This window comes from Carassius auratus, unplaced genomic scaffold (genome assembly GCF_003368295.1).
Source record: "Carassius auratus strain Wakin unplaced genomic scaffold, ASM336829v1 scaf_tig00016277, whole genome shotgun sequence".
Lineage (NCBI taxonomy): Eukaryota > Metazoa > Chordata > Actinopteri > Cypriniformes > Cyprinidae > Carassius > Carassius auratus.
Window position 1 is genome coordinate 55,335 of NW_020524658.1, and position 20,660 is coordinate 75,994.

A 20,660-nucleotide genomic window follows, 5' to 3' on the forward strand; every position below is an offset into this window, starting at 1 on the left:
TTTATTTTGCCAATAGAAACTAAACTAGCTCCCAACCAATCTGTTTTTTTTTTAATACAAAGATTTTAACTGCATTGAAGGAGCACAGTTATATAAAAAGTAAAACCACAGTGAATTTCATTATGAAATGAGTAAAAGAGAAAAAGCTTGCAAAATAGTGTCTTACAAGGATATCATTTGTTCATAACCACAGTGGTGCCTTACAAAAGTAAAGGCTCAAAGATGAAGTTCAGAGCAGTGCAGCCCACTTTCAGCAGCAACCTCTAATAATGTCACATTTACCTCCATCAGACTGAATACATCTTGAAGATGAACATCTACGCTAATGCAGTTCCTTTAAATATCCGTAATGTTAGGACAGAAATAGAGAACACCAGTAGACACCAAACACCTCAATACACAGGTAATGAGACTCATTTTACTATAAAACCATACACATATTTGTCCCACACATTTAAGTTATATGAGCGTTAATGAAAGATTTATCTCCAGGAAGTGATTGTGCAAAGATCAGAATCTCCAGAGCAGCTGCAATGTGTTTGGTGCTGCTGTGTGTTCTTCTTCTGACTGGAGTAATATTTCTGTGTGTCCACATCCATACAAAGAACACAAACCACACAGAAGAAAAAGACCAGCTACTAACCAAGATCACCAACCTCACAGAAGAGTGAGTGAAGTGAGTGAGAGAAGTGACATTCAGCCAAGTATGTTGACCCATACTCAGAATTTGTGCTCTGCATTTAACCCATCCGAAATGCACACACACAGAGCAGTGAACACACACACACACACACACACACACACTGTGAGCACACACACAGAGCAGTGAACACGCGCATACACACACTGTGAGCACACACCCGGAGCAGTGGGCAGCCATTTATGCTGCGGCGCCCGGGGAGCAGTTGGGGGTTCGATGCCTTGCTCAAGGGCACCTAAGTCGTGGTATTGAAGGTGGAGAGAGAACTGTACATGCACTCCCCCCACCCACAATTCCGTCCGGCCCGAGACTAGAACCCACAACCCTTCGATTGGGAGTCCAACCCTCTAACCATTAGGCCACGACTTCCACGAGAGTCGCTACTAACCAAGAGAGTCGCTACTAACCAAGATCACCAACCTCACAGAGGCGAGAGACCAGCTAGTAAACAAGAACACACAGCTGACGAAAGAGAGAGATGGATTATTATCAAGTAAATGTGACCTGATTACTGAGATCAGTGTAATGGGAATAAAGCGCTAATATTTGAACTGGTTGTGTTTACAGATGGATGGATTAACTATCAATCTAGTTTTTACTTCATTTCCTCAGTTAAGAAGACCTGGACTGAGAGCAGAAGATTCTGTACAGAGAGAGGAGCAGAACTGATTTTTTTTTTTTTTTTTTTTCACATCTAAACTTTACAATAAAAAATATTGTCAATAGTAATTGAAATTGACCACTGTAGCTGAGCCTCAAAGGTACAAGATAACCAAATGTGTGTGTGTGTGTGTGTGTGTGTGTGTATATATATATATATATATATATATATATATATATATATATATATATATATATATAATATTTTTTTACATTTTTTTGACCATATTTGATTATATATTTAAAAGTATTTCTGATATGATAGCAAAATTATTTCATGAGACATAGGGGATAAACAGAAAGATGGAGTGGAGAAAAAAATCTACCAGTGCAGAAAATGTTTTTTTTTTTTTTTTTTTTTTTTTGAAGGACACAGTAAAAATTTGCTCCAAGTTTATTTCCACAGACACATCACACTAAGAGACATCATAGTGACATATATTGACAGAAACCACTTAATAGTTTTCCTTTTTTTATAAAGTATTTAGCGGAACATGCAAAATGTTTTTCTTAAATGTGCCCTCTGTCATATATACTGAAATACAAAGTTTTGAAATGTGTTACTAATCATTTACACCAACATGAGATGCAAACTTTTGTCTCAGGAAGCAGCAATTTTTGTTCCTGGTTAACTTCAAGCTCACAGGATGATCGCAGTTTGAAACTTTTTTTTTTAGTCAACATTTCAACTTTTAAGATGATATCATTTGTCATGACTTAAAAGCCTGTAATAAATTAGAAAATAATATAAATTAGAATGATCACTTGTAAATAGGGCTGGAGAATGAGAGGATATAATAATACAATGGGCAGAGTAGACTATATGCGGATTGGTGTTAGCACGAGGCTAAAGACAAAACCAATGAAACTGACCTTGACTATTACTACTTTACCAAATTTGTATTTCCTGGACCGTAAAAAAGACAAGACCTCATCACTGTATGCATGAGGACCCAGAAGCAATGTAAGAATGGTAAGCCCTTTATTTGTTTACAGCCTTTGCTAATGCTAACAAAGGAATTAGTGAGTTCCTGTTAACCTGCATTTAAGCATCTTTTATTAGTTAACAATGTTTCAGAAAAAAAGCCCTTCTTACCAAGTGGAGAACCATATAAAAGGGATATTATAAATCATGATAAAATTCCCCACAGTTAGTATTACCATTTCATCTTTTTATTATCATTATTTATTATCATTAAATCCGTATTCGATTACCGAAATTTGAACAACTGGTGTTAAATGAAAACTGTCCAGCATAAAGCACAGTCTTCAGTAACAGTCTTAGGTGCGCACAGCAGTTTAGTTTTGAGTCAAAACAGGGCGGAAAAGCTGAGATGTTGTAAAAGAGTGCTAAGGGAATTATTCAAATGAAAATATGAATTAATAATTATATGAATGTACCTCGTCTTCAGAAATTATTTGATGGCATTTTGTTTTCATCTTTGCTCCATGAAATAGCTTAACTAAAGCAGCGTTACTCAATTCCAGTCCTCGCGCCCCCTGCTCTGGACATTTAATATGTTTCTCTTATGGCTTAAGACATGTGTTCTATTCATACATATATACATATACATCCATAAATCATTTAATACAATAAATAAATACATTTAAATCACAAATTTTCATAACTAACAAAAACTTTAACTATGTGTCATTGTAATATAAAACCAAAGATAAAATGTTCAGAAAAACATTAAAACATTAACATTTGTAAAATTATTATAAAACACATAAATGGTAATTCCAAAAATGGAGCTTTGTGCAATACTGAACATTTTATTATTGATTTTATATTATAATGACAAGTAGTTAAATAGTTCGATTAAAGAGCCACACAGATGGGAAATCAAAAATTACCTGTATTACAGTGTATGATGTAGCTGTCCATCTGTGTAAACAATGTGCAAATAATTAAACCAAAAGGTACACGATTTATAAAGTTATTGGCTTCTAAAGTAAGGAGTCGACTCTGAATGGCTGAAACGAGTCGTTATAGATTTCTAATATTTTGCCCATCTCTATGTACGTCACTAGGAGCACTTTGCATAATAATCTCCGCCTACCGTCTTGAGAGAAACGGAACTCTGAGCTGCCCCATCCCCCACACAGACGCTCTGGTTGGTGTGATAGCATGATGTCGAGGAGACCGTTTGTTTAATTTTCACTGCCAAAGAATGAAGATAAGAAGAACCAATGGCTAAAATTCATTTTCACCACAATACCAGAGCAGTACAACAAATCCCTTTTGTTGTGTTCACAACATTTCACTGATGACTGCTTTTCTAATCTCGGTGAGTACAGCGGGATTTTCAAAGCGTTTGGCCATAAAAGATGGTTCATTACCAACTTTATTTAGAACAACGAGCATCTCCGAATCACAACGTGAAGTATGATTATGAAGTTATGTGTTTGTTTTCTCCTGAGCGTCTTATCAGTATGTGTGCTGTCTGCAGCCTTTGTTTGTTCTGATCGTCATGTACAAACACTCATTAAAATGAAGTGTAACTCCGTGAATACTCAACGAAGAGACATGAGAGAGATATCTATAGAAAGCTTGACATGTCTACTTTAAACAAGTGCTGCTGAAAACAGATATTCTGTGATAAAGTAATCCATATGAAAACAAGGCGATGTCTGTTTTTCATGTCTCCCTTCGTTATATCTAATAACGCTGAACGCGCTATTCAGATTCAAACTGAAGCGCGCAGCTTGAATACACCCACAAAGAAGAAAAAGCAGCGAGACTGTTCAAGTTTTTTATTTGACTGTTTGCTTCGCGATGAGAGGAATAAGACATAATTCACCCCAGCAGATGCTAACGCATAGTTTACCGTGGAGGTGTGTGCGGAACAACCAATCCAAACTGGTTATGTTAGTTGACCAATCAGAACACAGTAAGCTACCGAAAGGTGGGGTTTAAGGAAACTGAATCTTTTGAACAGCTTCGCGCGAACCGTTTGGGGATCTCTGAGAATTGAGGTAATTTTAAAATGATATTTTGACAAAATGACCTTGGATGGATTTAAACCTAATGTAGAGGACTTATAAACAGTGATAGGAAGCTTAGAATTTTCATCTTACTGGGTCTTTAATTTAAATGGTTATTTTTATGTTAATATTTTTATTTATTTTTTCCTAAAAATTAAGCCTGCAACGTAAAGGGCATATATTTATGACTGAGTTAGTTTGGCCTCAAAACATAACAGCCGCAAAGAGTTTAATTGGCAAAAAAACGAATGTCCAATGAATGTCAAACAACCACTGCTCCGCCTCTGCAAAAGCGTGCCTGCCACTGTGAGAAACGCTAGTGAAGGCTCTCCCCTCTAAGAGAGTGAAGTGCAGGCCACAGCAAGTTTGATGATGGAGAGTGGACAGATGGACCAGAGGGAGACCGAAGAAAAAACTGTGTTAGAATAAAGGCACAGCAAAATCCATTAAATGATGCACATTTATCAACTTACATTTATCAGATACGGTTAGAACATTTATAACAAAACAATTGAGAAGTTGTTGATCCTGGTTTGAATGTAAGCAATAACTGAGAAAATGAAACGTTACATTTTTAACTAAGAAAAACTTGATCCTTTTATTTTCTAGATAAACGGTTTGGAGCAGTGCCAACTGTTTCAATAGCTTTGGCTATTGACCCAAGGCAGAGACTGACACCTTTAGGCTGAAATGTAAATATCTGCAGGAGAAAATAGAAGATTTGACAAAAGAATGAGATTTCCTTAGACAACAGCTGTCAGAAGGTAGTTGTTGTGAAAGTTGTGTGTTGTTTTAGTGATAAAATGTATTAATACTTTTTTTTTTTTCAGTTATATGGAGTGAAGTTAACCTCTATAACTTACTTAAGTATATGAATATTAACAGTTATCTCTCTAAATTAAAACCATCAAAATGGACAACATGCCTGTCAAAAATAAAGATAAGACTGCAGACATCACAGACAAAAAAAAAAAAAAAAAAAAAAAAAAAAATATATATATATATATATATATATATATATATATATATATATATATATATATATATATATATATATATATATATATATATATATATCAAAATCTCTCAAGAGTATTCAAAAAGTGACCCCTCTGATTCTGAATCTTCTGACACTTCTTACTCAGTCATGTCGCTCACACTCTTCAAGGGAGAAGAAGAAAAGAAAGAAAGCAAAGAAAGTAAAGAAAAAGAAAAAAAATGAAGAAAAACAAGCAGATGAGTAAATTGTATCAAAGGGGTAGGTTGTACACCTTATAAAGTATATATATATATATATATATATATATATATATATATATATATATATATATATATATATATATATATATATATAGGAATGTGAAACTTTGTTTATGTGTTGTGTGGTTTACAATTAAATACTCCTTGACACATGAATGGCTTCTTAATGTGATCACTACAAAGCTAACAACTGCAGAAATATCTTACTTTTTGAAAATTTTAAAATAGATATATTTTTTACTGTCTATTTTAGTTACTGAACCATGGCAGGTGGTAAAGCGATATGAATCAGTCCTCGAGATTTTCAAAAGAGGAAGCAACATGGCAGATGCATTCAAAAAAGTATGGTGTGGACCGGAACACACTTGTGCAGAGTGCAGCTATTGCTGAACTGGCGATTGCAACACCAGAGAAATATGAGGAAATCAATGACAAACATGGAAAGGGAGAGAAATGATCAAACATAGCCCAGAAATGTCAAGACGCAATTATAGCCAATGAGAACATTGCAAACAAGATACAAGCGATGAAAACTGATGGTAAGTTGCTTCCAATAATAATAATAATAATAATTTCCATGTAAAAATTTATAAAATAAGTACAAAAAAGAAAAAAAAAGACAAAGAAAATTCAAAGAAGAGCTTTAAAACATAAAAAATATAATTTATTTCCCCCTGTTTAATTCCAGTAATGTATCTTTCCTTGTTAAGGCCTGAAATTCAGCATCGGGTTAGTTCAGTCAGGCCAAGTTAGTCAGGATTGCATCAGCCGACAGTCAACTGTTCCTGACGTGTAAAAATCCAGTCTTGACACCTATCACATGCGGTTTAATTTAAATTCCCATTCTTGAGCGTCTCTTCCATCACATCGCTGCTTGCAATTAACTCTAACTATGAATGGCTTTAAGGTTCAGTAAAATCAATAAAGACAGCTTTGTAACGAACCTATGAATGCTAGTAACACACCAATTAATGTCAAATAGATTGCACTTTACAATAAGTTTCACAAATTCCATTAATAAATGTTTTGTTAATGGTAAGTGATGTTAATAAAGGGTCTACAAATGCTAGTAACATCAATTAATGTTAAATAGATTACACTTTACAATAAGGTTCACAAATTTCATTAATAAATGCTTGTTGAGTGCAAGTAATGATAATAAAGCACATATAAACACAAACAACATATCTGTTCATGTTCTGATGGTTTACACTTCAGAATTATGTTTACAGCCAAAATCAATGCCTTATTATTAAATAATACTGACAAGCTACACAATGGCATTTCTACTTCTAGGGTAAGATGGTGAGTTAGAAATATTCACCCTTAGTGTGTCAACTGCTAAGTAAACTAATGTGAAAATGTAGAGTAAGTTATCCTTAAAACATTAAGGCTATTTACAGGCATTAGTTCATGTTAGCTAATGCATTAATGGGTAGCACTTTATTTTACAGTCCTGTTCCTCATGTACATACTATATACTTATTATAGTAATTACAATAACTATGTAATAACTAGGTACTAACCCTGAACCTACCCCTAAACCTAACCCTACCCCATGTAGTTACCTTGTGTTACCAGAACTTTCTTAGATAAATACACTGTAAATACACTATAAGTACATGTTAGTACACGTACTGTAAAATAAAGTGCAACCCATTAATGTTAACTAATTGCACTGTTAATGTGAATAAAAGCATTAATTTATGTGAGAGTTAATGTTAACAAAGATTAACTAATGCTCAACAGAGGTGTTGTTCATGGTTAGTTCATGCTAACTAATGCTTTAATTTTAACTAATATTAACTAACGTTAATGTGAATTGATGCTCCCTGTAGGCAGTCTCATCATTGTCTCTGATGAGGCCAATCACCATGGTGTCATCTGCAAACTTAATGATGGGTAATCCATGCACAGGCTTGCAGTCATGGGTGTAGACTGAGTAGAGAAATGGGCTCAGCACACAGCCCTGTGGTACGCCGGTGTTGAGTGTGATGGTGGTGGAACAGGTGTTTTTTTAAGAAATTAGGAGTACTTTGCAAATATGTTACACTCACAGAAGATGAAAACTCAGTATTTTAAACAAGTAGTTTGCAGGAAGTGTTGGGTCTTCCGGTAGCAGTTTCCAATTTTTTACATTTATTTTTTTATTTTTATTGTACTTTCTATCAATCTGACTTTACTGAATACAGTGTAAATTGTTTTGTATTAAAGTGTATACCAAATGCATAATGTAAATGTAAATATAAATGCAAAACAGATAGATAATGTGATCTGTTATGTGATGATGACTCCAGACATCAGTAGCTTAATAGCTTCCTTAGGCACAAAAGGTTTTCTTGACATGTAAATACTCATTTTATCAATGGTGGAAAAAAGGTGAAGCTTAAGAGATGTCAAAGAGATGAAAATCAATGCTATTGCCAATCCTATAAACAGTCAAAAGATGTCAGGAAGAGACTCAAAAACAAAGCAGCCCAACACACATGTACTAAATTTCAGAGGTGGGTAGTAAAGAGATACATTTACTTCGTTACATTTACTTGAGTAAATATTTTGGGTAACTAATACTTTTGGAGTATATTTAAAGATGGGTACTTTTACTCTTACTTGAGGACATTTTTTGGGAAAAATCTGTACTTATACTTCATTACTGTGGTGACGCTCCTCTCGTTACTTTATCTTGATGCAATAAATGTTAGAAATGCTTCAGTTTGATCCAAACTGCCATCTACTTTTCTCTGGGCAATGAGCGATGTCTATTCATAAATGATTCATTCTTTTGAGTCAATTCTGTTCAAAGGCTTGATCAAACCTGCTGGCTAACCAGTGAATTGATTCATGAATCAGTTTGAATGATTCGTTCAGTTCCCGCCGCGTGCATGCTGAGCATTTGAAGCGGTTCTCTCAGAGTTGTAACGTTTAAGAACAGAAAGAGCGGTGAAGACTTGGCTTAGATCCCCACTGAATTGAAAGCAAATCTGCAAAGGCTATTATTTGCTAGCGATGAAGATCTGTATTAGATGAACACCACGTGCGCTGTCTACGGTTCAACAGGTATAACTTTGGCTACACTCCATTGAATGCAGATTAATATTTTCTATATTTGATACAATCACACCGGCATGAGAGCGATCAGCGAGTCTATCATCAGGTGCTAAATTCAGATCTGCGTCTGCTGGCTGGCGCTGAGCCAGAGACAGATGTGTTTTTACAGCACTGTGCATTATACCCATTCACACAAGATTCTGTTGAGCTTATTAAAGCATTATCCAATCAGAGGTGTTCCAATGAGTCATCACTAAAATCACGGTGCTTCCTTCACTCGCTCGCTGACTGAAAACCTTTTTCTGGAGAATTATTTTGTCAGAAACAAACAGTGTTGTAGTCGAGTCACCAACTGTTGAGTCCGAGTCAAGTCTCGAGTCCCAGTGTTCGAGTCCGAGTCCAAGTCCGAGTCACCAAAGAAGAGTCCAAATCTAGTCCAAGTTTAGTCACCATTACCAGAATTTGAGTCCGAGTTGAGTCTCGAGTCCCCAGTGCCTACATGTCTACACTCTGGGACCTTCAAAGAACCACTGTCACGATTGCAAAGGGAGTTTATTTACTGATTTGACATATACACTTTGCAACACGCTTAGTAACTTGAGTGCATTTGTATGTGTTCAAGTGAATGTGTGTGTGTGACGGCACGCGACTGGACAGAAAGCACTGTGTAATGTTAGTCTGACATGTTCCTTGTCCACGACACCACAGGATTTTAGGAGTCAAAATTGCATCATCCATCTGACACAGTGACCATTGCATCAGACAACAGTTTTGTAATCTGACATAGTGACTATCGCAACAGACAAAAAAAAAAAAAAAAAAAAATGTAATCTGATCTGACACAGTGATTGGTAAGTTATCAACAGACAAAAAAAAAAAACAAAAAAAATCTGAACCAGACATTAGACATCGTCGACGTCTGATGCCAAATTGTCAAACATCGCCCAACCCTAGCTTCTTCGGTTTATTATCATATATGCATTAGTCAATAATAGTTTTTTTTTTTTTTTTTTTTTTTTTAAAGCTAACGTTAGCCAATGGAAAGCATTTTACTTATTTTTCTGGGTGCATCCGTGACAGGTGTCTGTTAAAGTTTGAAGTTGTCCCAGTCTTTTCCTCAATTGTGCGATTACACACACGACATTTAGCGCTGCTCTTTCCAGCATTAGATGGAAAATTTGTGTAGGCGAAGTTCATGATCCGGGGCATATCTTTCTGCATTTTCCGAATGTGAACATTTAGCCCGCGAATCATGCATGAGCTTAAAGTGAGTGATGTCAGTGAGTGTGTTGTCAAAAAAAGAGAGCAAGCGGTAGCAGTGTCTGTGAGGGAAAAAAATAGGTCCTGGCCGTTCTTGGGCACGAAACAAGTGTAACATATTATATATATTTTTTATAATATATTTAGTCAAAAACCACGTGATGAATGCTCAAGTCCGATTTTATAAATATCCTCGAGTCCGAGTCCAAGTACGAGGCATCAGTCCACGAGTTCAAGTCCAGGAATCGAGTACTCCATCACTGGAAAAAGTGCAGATGTGTGCACCTATATCTATTACTTAAGTAAACAGACAGATTTTTATAATAAATAACATAATTAGGCTACTTTGACCATCGCATATTATCCTCATTAACAATCTATGTAATGTGAGAATCGAGATATTTCATTATATAGTTCATGCATCTGGGAATGTTTCTAATAAAATAAAAAAAATAATAATAAATAATAATAATAATATAAAAACAATGCTTAATAATAATTTGCCAATATGATGTGGCTGCTGTGTGTCACATGAAGAGCCCCCTTTGCCTAGACACAATTAATATTGATATTTCCACAATATTTACACTTGCAGAAATATACATATGTTTAAGTTCAGATGTTCAGTAACAGCGGTCATGTGAGGAGTTTTCTCTCTTTTCTGTGTCAGAGGTTATTTATACATATATAATACATACTTTAAAATATAATTTATTTTATGATGCAAATCAGAATTTTCATCAGCTGTTACTCCAGTTTTCAGAGTCATGATACTTCAAAATATAAATCTAATATACTGATTTATTACCCGTGCTGTAAACTGTTTTGCTGCTTAATATTTTTTTTGTAACCTGTGACATTTTGTTTAGGATTATTTGATGAATAGAAAGATAAAAAGAACATCATTGATTGTAAATCAACATATTGGAAAGATTTCTGAAGGATTGTGTGACATTGAAGATTTATACACGCGCACACACACACACACATAAATTACATACATTATATATATATATATATATATATATATATATATATATATATATATATATATATATATATATATATATATATATATATATATATATATATATATCTAAATAAAAATAGACTCAGTATATATGACCCAAAGCAACTAGTAACTAACTACTTGAGTAGCTTTTTTACTCTTACTCAAGTAACTATTCAGACTAGTACTTTTACCTTTACTTGAGTACAGTTTTTTGGTACTCTACCCACCTCTGCTGAGTTTATTATTACAGCTACTAACACATTTTAGTCAGGTTATAGTGTTTAAGGGCCTTGTGACATGATCGTGCAAATATGCTGTTATGCAATAACGACATCTCATGTGGAGAAATATTGAGAGAATACATTTAACAGTTTCACTTCTTCTTAAGTGTTTTTTTGCACAGCATGTCCAATGCTTATCTTAAAGACACACTATATGTGATTTCATCCACATTCAAATGTTTTACCCCTAAAGAAATGAAGAGTACTTTGAAAATATGTTTCACTCACGGAAGATGAAAACTCATATCAGTATTTTAATCAAGTAGTTTATAGGGATGTCTGGCATGTCTCAAACCATGGCAGGAAATGCTCTTTTTTTTTCAACATTTCTTCTTATTCCGCTGATAATTTATTTTGTGATTATAAATAATAATAAATAAATATATAAAAATGAGAAGTAACTTAATTTATACAGTTGTTCATCGGTAGTGTGTTACAGTGTGACTTGTGGCATTGATAACATTTGTAGCATCAGCATCTGAGTGCTTATTTATTTTACCAAAAGCAACTAGCTCCCAACCAATCAGTTTTTTTTATGTATACAAAGATTGTAATTGAAGTGAAGGAGCACAGTTACATAAAGAGTGACTACAGTGAATTTCATTATGAAATCAGTACAAGGGAAAAGCTTACACAATAGGTGTCTGACAAGGATATCACATGTTCATAACCACAGTGGTGCCTTATAAAAGTAAAGGCTCAAAGATGAACTTCAGAGCAGTGCAGCCCACTTGAAGCAGCAACCTCTAATAATCTCACATTTACCTCCATCAGACTGAATACATCTTGAAGATGAACATCTATGCTAATGCAGATCCTGTAAACCTTCATAATGTCAGGACACAACACACAGGTAATGAGACTCATTTTATTATAAAACCATACACATATTTGTCCCACACATTTGAGTTATATGAGTTTATGAAACATTTATCTTCAGGAGGTGACTGTGTGAAGATCAGAAGATACAGAGCAGGTCTAGTGTGTTTGGTGCTGCTGTGTGTTCTTCTGCTGACTGGAGTAATATTTCTGTGTGTCCACATCCATACAAAGAACACAAACTACACAGAAGAAAAAGACCAGCTACTAACCAAGATTACCCAGCTGACGAAAGAGAGAGATGGATTATTATCAAGTACATGTGACCAGATTAACCTTTTCAGTGGTGAGTTTAAAATATTCTAGCAGTCCCCTCAGAGAGAGTATTTTTTTTAAGCCGACCATTATTTTAGAACTTTCCCCTTACTATTTCCATGGCGACGCATCAGGCTTGTCACGTGACACATCGTGTCTACAATGACACTGTTTGACAGATGGAGAGCTTTTATTTCGTTTTTTTATTTTTTTATTTATAATATTCACAAACTTGCTTACCATGACATGAACAATCTACTATCCCGATTCATAAATGTGTAAAGGAGTGTTTTTTGTCATTTAAAAACCTTTCTAAATGATCGTAATCATGATCTGTAATGTGAGTTGGGCGTCGCCATGTTTGTTCGCGCCGCAGTTCAGAGAGTCCTGTCAGTCGGATTTACAGCATTTTAATTAATCAATCTCGCCCTAAATACAAGTAATAAAGTGAACTGGGTGAATAATAGAGTGAACTTTATAGTTACTTACACTATGTGTATCTGATAAGGGTGTACCAGACTAAGGATTTTCATAACTAAATCAGAATTTTCGAATCTTGCCAATATTCGACTGATAGTTGAATCATATGATTGGGGGCGGTGCAAAATACATTAACAAGAGTCAAGTCAGACATTTGACTAACATTATTAATGGTGTTAACACACAGGAAACATGTGTAACGAACACCATGCGGGATAAATACAATTTTATGTTTTGATTAACAGATTAATGTAGACAAAACTATAACAATTAACTTTTTTTTTTTTTTAAATGGTGCTCTCATTATAACGTTAGCCTAAAATGTTAGCATGTTCTGCATTTCTGTTTTGAGCTGCGCGCGCTGAAGATGACCAGTAGAGTGACGTATTTGACATCAAGTTTTTAATCAGTGGGATTCAACTCATAATTTAATATAGAATATGCTTTGTTACTTATACAACATAACATTAATATTAAGACTTAAAGACTATTAAGACTATGAACATATCTGCGGGGCTCTGAATGCGAACTCCTTTTGTGGATGCGTTCTTCACTAAACAATGTGCAGAAATACTGCAGCTAAACTTTAATTATTCATAGCGTTTTAGTATAATGGTCTTCTCATTATAATAATATGTATATAACAGTCCCAGTCATAGTTATTAATATTCTGCATTGTCGTTTGACCTGCTCGCGCTGTGTGCTGAACAGAGATCACCGTAGTACTACAGTGAAGCGCTTGACTTAAAACAAAATGCATCTTTTATCAGGTAAATAATATATCCACGAATATACACCGGCTGAAATGTTTTGTAATCACTTGCACCTTACTTGTTCTAAATAATCCAGTCTCTGCCTGTGTCAGTTTGAGTCTTGGTAAAGTTTAAAATCCCTGCCACCTAGGTGCTTCTCTGTCGGTCACGGATTATGGAAAATTAAACATTAATCTATAGGGGTGGTTAGATTAATTCACGCACTTTAAAATATTAATTTTAAACTTCTTTCATATCAGATTCTCACAGCTTTAACATAATAGGCTGTATATTAACTTATTGGGATTAAACCGGTAGTTCTATGTGAAATCAGACATTTGAGCTCCCCCATATAGTAAAAATGGCATAATCAATAACACCCTGCGAATATTCGACTGTTAGATTGGTAGTCGAATCAGGCTCCTCGAATCAAAGCATTGATTCGTCAACTATTCTGGGTCACCCCTAGTATCTGATATGAATACAAAAAACATCTGCAAATTAAATTTGAATGGATTGTTATTGTTGCTTCCATAGACAAATGTGTGTATTTTTCAAATTCTAAGGGCTCTATAATACACCCAGCACAAGGCGCATCACAAGTGTGTTTGCTAGTTTCAGTCCAGCGCTGTACACATTTTCCCATCCAGTGCCACATCGTTTAATTAACAAATGCATTTGAGCCCATTTTTGCGCCCATGGGCGTGCTGGTCTAATAAAGAAGTTTGTGCAGGTGCATTGCAGGCGTATTGCTATTTTAAAGGTAAAATTTGTAAGATATTTGCAGTAAAATATCCAAAAAACATTAGGATAGAATTATATATTTTGTCCAGCTGATTACTAACAATATCTCTAATGTTTTCAACTACTTGTAAATGATGAGAAAATTCCCATTCTAAACAGTGACACGGGAAGTAGTGTCTAGCGTCCAGCAAACCACTAGCTTGCTTCAAGCAGTTCCTTATTTACTTCTTCTTGCATGTTTTTGTGAATTATGTTACTTATTTATGGAACATAATTACTGTTTACCGTATGCCGCTGGTTCTGTCGACAAGGACAGCTCCCGTAAACGTCAGCGTATAAGCCAACCAAACGAACCAAGAATAGTTTTGGACAAGAGGAGAGAAAGAACGCAGATTAATATCGGTGTTGCATTTTCTAGATGGAGAGAGCTTTGCGACAAACTTCTAGAAAGAACTAGAAAGAGATGCCGATCTCGCTTGTGTTTTACTCGACAGATGAGATGTTTTAATTCGTATATTTACAGAAAATGTATGCTGTTTTAAACAATCAACAAGATTAGTATAATGGGGCATACACGCCAAACACGGGGGATCGCGTCTCTAGAACCTCGCCAGGAGGCGTCTGATCCATAGTCTGATCGCGTCTTTGCATTGACTTTGTATGTAATCTAATCCCACAAATCTTTGAACAAATCGTTTGAAAATTATGACATGAAACATAACATTTATAAAACTTTACCACATGCGTTAACCCTTATGTGTTGTTCAGGACGTTTTCGTCCACTAGGGGGTAAAGTTGAGTCTTATTTGTGTTTGAGCTAATGGAATATTTTTTGGTGACAAATCTTATTTTGACCCATATTTTGGGGAAATGCTTTGACATTTTTCAAAAACTCAATGGTACACTGTGAACAAATTCACTACCATTTCGTTATGTTCGTGGATGAAAACATCCACTAAATTAAACTGCTGTAAAAGTGTATCGGATATATATATATATTTTTTGCATTAATCTATTAAATCAACCTCAGTCCTGATCAAAACTACCAAATGTTTTTTTTTTTTAAATCCAACATTTTAACTCTTTAATTAACAAGTTCATAAATGATGTCACTGATTGATGATCACTGAAAAAAAAAAAAAAAAAAAAAAAAATTACATATTTTCAATATAAAAAGTGATTGTGGACTGGATATTTTTTGTTACATTTTATCACAGTTTTGGGCATGTCAAGATTAGTAACAAGATTGGCTTTGATGCATTGTTAGTTTTTGAGCAGCATTAGATTTAAACAAAAAAATCTCCCTCATTTGTTGTTGGTGGCTGTTTTTGCCCCTTTAATTCCATTATAACAACATTTTTTGATTGCAAAGCCATGACACCATATAATCATGTATTCTTGATTGTTTGTGGTTTTCCCTCTTGGGAAGAGGTAAAATTTGTTATTTTTAATCAAACGTTTTTCCTTTGTTAAAATAGCAAAAGTGGATGTGGACACGCCCAGAGTGCACCTGCCCCGTGTGCTTTACACTTTGCATTTAGTTTGTTAAAATGGGGCCCTAAATGTATTGTTTTACTAGTATTTATGTGTAATTAATTGTCTGAATTCTAGGATATGCATTATGTGGTTAATAACACAACATATAGTTGTGATAATATGATAAGAGCAATTCATGTCTTTCTCTCTGGCTCAGCGTCAGCCAACGTGCGAAACTACTGTTTGAATTTGGCAGTTATGTGACGTCACCAAACTTTCTAAATACTATATTTGGGACCATACACCCAGGGGCATGGAAATAAGAATCCCATATGTGGGACCATACCGTTCAAAGGATTCAACAAATAGACTGAGCAAAATGAACTGTTTAAAAGTATTCATGAAAAAGTGTAATTATGAACTATATTAAGACTAAAACAACCACTTATTGGGAGATCAGTGTGATGTGAATAAAGTGCTAAAGTTCAACTGGTTGTGTTTACAGATGGATGGATTAACTATCATAACTGTAGTCTTTACTTCATTTCCTCACTGAGGAAGAATTGGACTGAAAGCAGAAGATTCTGTACAGAGAGAGGAGCAGATCTGATCGTCATAAACAACCTAGAGGAACAAGTGAGTTAAACTTATTTTGTAACTATAGTCGATATGAAGAAAAACGTTATTACTTTATCATAAATATGTGATTTTCTCATTTTCTCAGGATTTTGTGAAGAACATATCTGCTAACTATGATGTCTGGATTGGTCTGACTGACAGTGAAGTGGAGGGCACATGGAAATGGGTTGATGGCAGCACACTGAACCCTAGGTGAGAAATCACTGAATTGACCTGATTATTTTCTAATAAATGATTCTCTCAGTCAGTATTCAATCAACCAGAAAGCAAAACTGAACATCTTTCGCTGATCTGTAGTTTCAGGTTTTGGAATGATAAAGAACCCGATGGACAAAGAAAAGAGAACTGTGCTCGATATTATTCACCAGGATTGGCTGATTATTCATGTAGTGATCTTGGTCAATGGATCTGTGAAAAGGGCAGTTTAAAATAAGTCATAGGGTTACATCTTTCCCCTAGCTGTTTTTAAAGGAACTGCTACTGCTAGAACATAATGATTTTGTTGTTGTTGTTTTGCATACTAATGTTACAATACCAAAAAAGTTCTGTTCTGCTCCTGTCTCATGAGAAACACAGTACACTTAAAGGCAAGTAAATATAAGATTCAGTTTCCTACACTCCAACTCTGTAATACGATCAGAATAGGTACTGTTTGTATGTGTGTGTGTGTGTGTGTGTGTGTTACATCTAAACTTTACAATCAAAATATGAAGTCAACAGTAATTGAAATTAACCACTGTAGCTGAGCCTCAAGAGGTACAATAAATCAAAGCAGTGAAATCAATCAGAAGATAACCAAACAGAACCAAATATTATTTTGTTTTACCATATTTTATTATATATCTGAGAATATTTCTGCTATGAAAACAAAACTATTACTGAGACATAGGGTATAAATGGGGAAAGAGGACAATTTGTTTACTTTGTTTGAGGACAGAGTAATTTGAGGAATGTTCCAAGTTTATTTCCACAGACACATCACACTAAGAGACATCATAGTGACAGATATTGACAGAAACCACTTAATAGTTTCCCTTTTTTATAAAGTATTTTTAGTGAAGCAAGTCAAATGCTTTTCTTAAATGTGCCCTCTGTCAAATATACTGAAATACAAAGTTTTGAAATGTGTTACTAATCATTTACACCAACATGAGATGCAAACTTTTGTCTCAGGAAGCAGCAATTTTTGTTCCTGGTTAGCTTCAAGCTCACAGGATGATCGCAGTTTGAAACTTTTTTTTTAGTCAACATTTCAACTTTTAAGATGACTATATAACAGAGTAGACTATATGCAGATTAGTGTTAGCACGAGGCTAAAGACAACCCTTACGAAAATTAACCATGGTTTTACTACAGATAAAACCAAAACTGTAGTTAAACCATGGTAACCACAAATTAACCATGGTTTTGCTATATTAACCATAGTTTAACCATGGTATTTGTAGTAAATCTGTGGTTTTACAAATGGCAGTCAATACACCAAAAAACCATGGGTTACTACAGTTTTACTATAATAAAACCATGGTTATTTTTCGTAAGGGAAAACCAATTAAACTGACCTTGACTATTACTACTTTACCCATTTTTTATTTCCTGGACCATAAAAAAGACAAGACCTCATCACTGTATGCATGAGGACCCAGAAGCAATGTAAGAATGGTATGCCCTTTCTTTGTTTACAGCCTTTGCTAATGCTAACAAAGGAATTAGTGAGTTCCTGTTAACCTGCATTTAAGCATCTTTTATTAGTTAACAATGTTTCAGCGAAACAAACAATTCTTACATATTTATATATAAAACCTGAATTAAAATCTACATTTAAACCATGTGGGACCAAAGTTTTAAATTTACATACAGTACCCCAGAATGCTTCCTGTTTAAATAAAATTTGATCCAAGTCTCCTATTCTCTCGATTTCTGCTGTATATAAACACGAGGTAATTGGATGGCTAAACTTATTTTTATTTTTTATTTTTTTTTTTCATAAATGCTATGATATTGAATTTGTATTGGATACTCTTGTGTATGAAGTTTTGTTTTTGTTTACTGATTTTCTTAATGTTATTAACATTTGTGATGTCAATGTAATTATGTCTTTATTTATTTTTATTTTTAAATGTATGTAATTGTTTATTTTTATTTGTCTGGATTGGTCTGACTGCCAGAGATGTGGAGGGCAGATGGAAATGTGTTGATGACAGCCCCACTGAGTGAAAAATGACTGAAATGAACTGATTATTATCTAATAAATAATTCTCACACATTATCATATCACACAGAAAGCAGCATTGAACATCTAATGCTGATCTGTATATTCCTATCGTCTGGTTTTGCAGAGCCCAATAGTATCGAAGGCAAATAAGATTGTGCTCTTACTCATTCATTAGGATGGGCTGATTTTTCATGTCATAGTGTTTTTCAATGGATCTGTGAGAAGAACAGTTTCAAATAAATCATTACATATACTTCAGGGTTCAGAGTCATATGCCCCTGCCCCCCACCCCCAAAAATTAAAAAAATAAATTTAAATGCTTGATTAAGCAGCAATAAAGGAAAACTGCTCAGCAGCATAAAGTAAAAAAATAAAAAAATAAAAAAATAATAATATATATATTCTGTCATCATTTAATCACCCCTGACTTGGAACTGGAAGTTAGATATTCTCATTTTTGGTTAAACTGTTGTTTAAGTCAAAAACAAAATCTCCTGAAAAAAATCTCCTGAATTCCTTTAGCTGAGGTCTTTTTAAGAGGCAAGTGTTCAGACGACACAGTCAGGGACAGTTGGAGACATAATAATTGATATTTCTGAAGGTCATTAGAATGAAGAACATGAAAAAGAAGACACTTTTGTATGTGACTTGGCCCTTAACCAGCCTACAGACGGCTAGTGTCTCATAGCAACTGCAGGTGATACTACGTTTCTCACATTATAAGTCTGTTCTGATTCTTGAGCATTAAGTTCTAGAAACAAAGAAGAACTAAGATGTATCAGAATCAGTTTCAGCCAAATTTTTTTAAAACAGGTTTCTTGCATGCATACATCAAAAACACACAGACACCAGAGAAGGTTTTCTGTTAGCATTCTTGTTTTTGCCGCTCATCATATGTGTGAGACACATGATGAAAAACATGCTCATAAAAGCCATTTGAAACTCATCTGGACAATCCACCGGGGAAATATGCAGTGGACACACATTTAATGTCTATAGTATAAAGGTAATAGAAGCTAGGCAGCGAGTATTCAGGACCATGTAAATGCCTTCTGAGGCCCTCACCTCACCACTTTATTGATTTACAACATTTTTCAGCCCTTCAGCAACCTTTATTGATTTCTCACTTTGTTACAATGATTGGGTAGTTGTCCTGTACCTGAGCCAAGAGACATTTAGAAGAGAAGTGTTCAGGAATATGGGTGTTCAGACAAAAAAAAAAAAAAACTTCACTCAAGAATATTATTTTCATTACTTGATATATATATATATATATATATATATATATATATATATATATATATATATATATATATATATATATATATATATATATAGTTTAATTCATTCAAATAAATAAATAATAAAACATGTACAATCTTTGTTTCAGAAACACTAAAATTTAAATGTAATTTTTTTTTTAATGAACTACATATGTTTAATAAAATAACAAAAATATGTTGTGGTGGTAAATTTATTTATCTATATTTGCATCAGCCTCTGAAAACTTGACAAGTCAGAATCTGAACTTCTCCCCTGATCTATGCGGTTGAAAAAAAAAAAGTGATTGTCGAGCCCTGACAAGGTCGCCGCAATCACCGTGTGCGTTCCTCTGGTATTCTGTGTAATCGTCTTAACCTGAAACAATTTCCGACAATAACATGCGACCATAAGCCAACACCATTAGCGATAATGAGACATTTATTCAAATGTGATTGCATGACTCTCCAACCTAATCTGGGTTAAATACAAACACGCATTAAAAGGCCCTGAAGCGGCTTTGTTTGAACGAGATTGTGACTAGGGTGACAGAGTGTGTTGGGTTAATTACGGCCATCGTCCACTATTAGCTGTGACGAGGCCACATTCCACTAGTCTGTTCCAATAACTTTCGGCCGCCGGTGTAATGAATTGCAATTCAGAACGGAGAGGAAGCTGTGTATCAAAAACAATTAGACTCGATCATACTGACTCATCATCACCCTAATTATCTCTATTTACATCCTGATTAAAT

At 34.5% G+C, this 20,660-nt stretch overlaps 1 protein-coding gene across 2 annotated transcripts; it reads left to right on the forward strand.

Annotated features, from left to right (window-relative positions):
* Positions 1–6,066: 6,066 nt before the first annotated feature.
* On the forward strand, positions 6,067–19,345 carry LOC113075027 (CD209 antigen-like protein D). Of its 2 annotated transcripts, XM_026247741.1 has the most exons (6): positions 6,067–6,147; positions 11,984–12,062; positions 12,150–12,374; positions 16,301–16,431; positions 16,520–16,626; positions 16,732–19,345. In XM_026247741.1, the coding sequence occupies exons 1-6, from the start codon at positions 6,145–6,147 to the stop codon at positions 16,865–16,867; spliced, it is 681 nt and encodes a 226-aa protein (XP_026103526.1). In that variant the 5' UTR covers positions 6,067–6,144; the 3' UTR covers positions 16,868–19,345. The 2 variants fall into 2 exon arrangements, with proteins under 2 accessions (XP_026103526.1, XP_026103527.1); XM_026247742.1 differs by lacking the exon at positions 6,067–6,147 and having other exon boundaries at positions 11,909–12,062.
* The last annotated feature ends 1,315 nt before the right edge of the window (positions 19,346–20,660 follow it).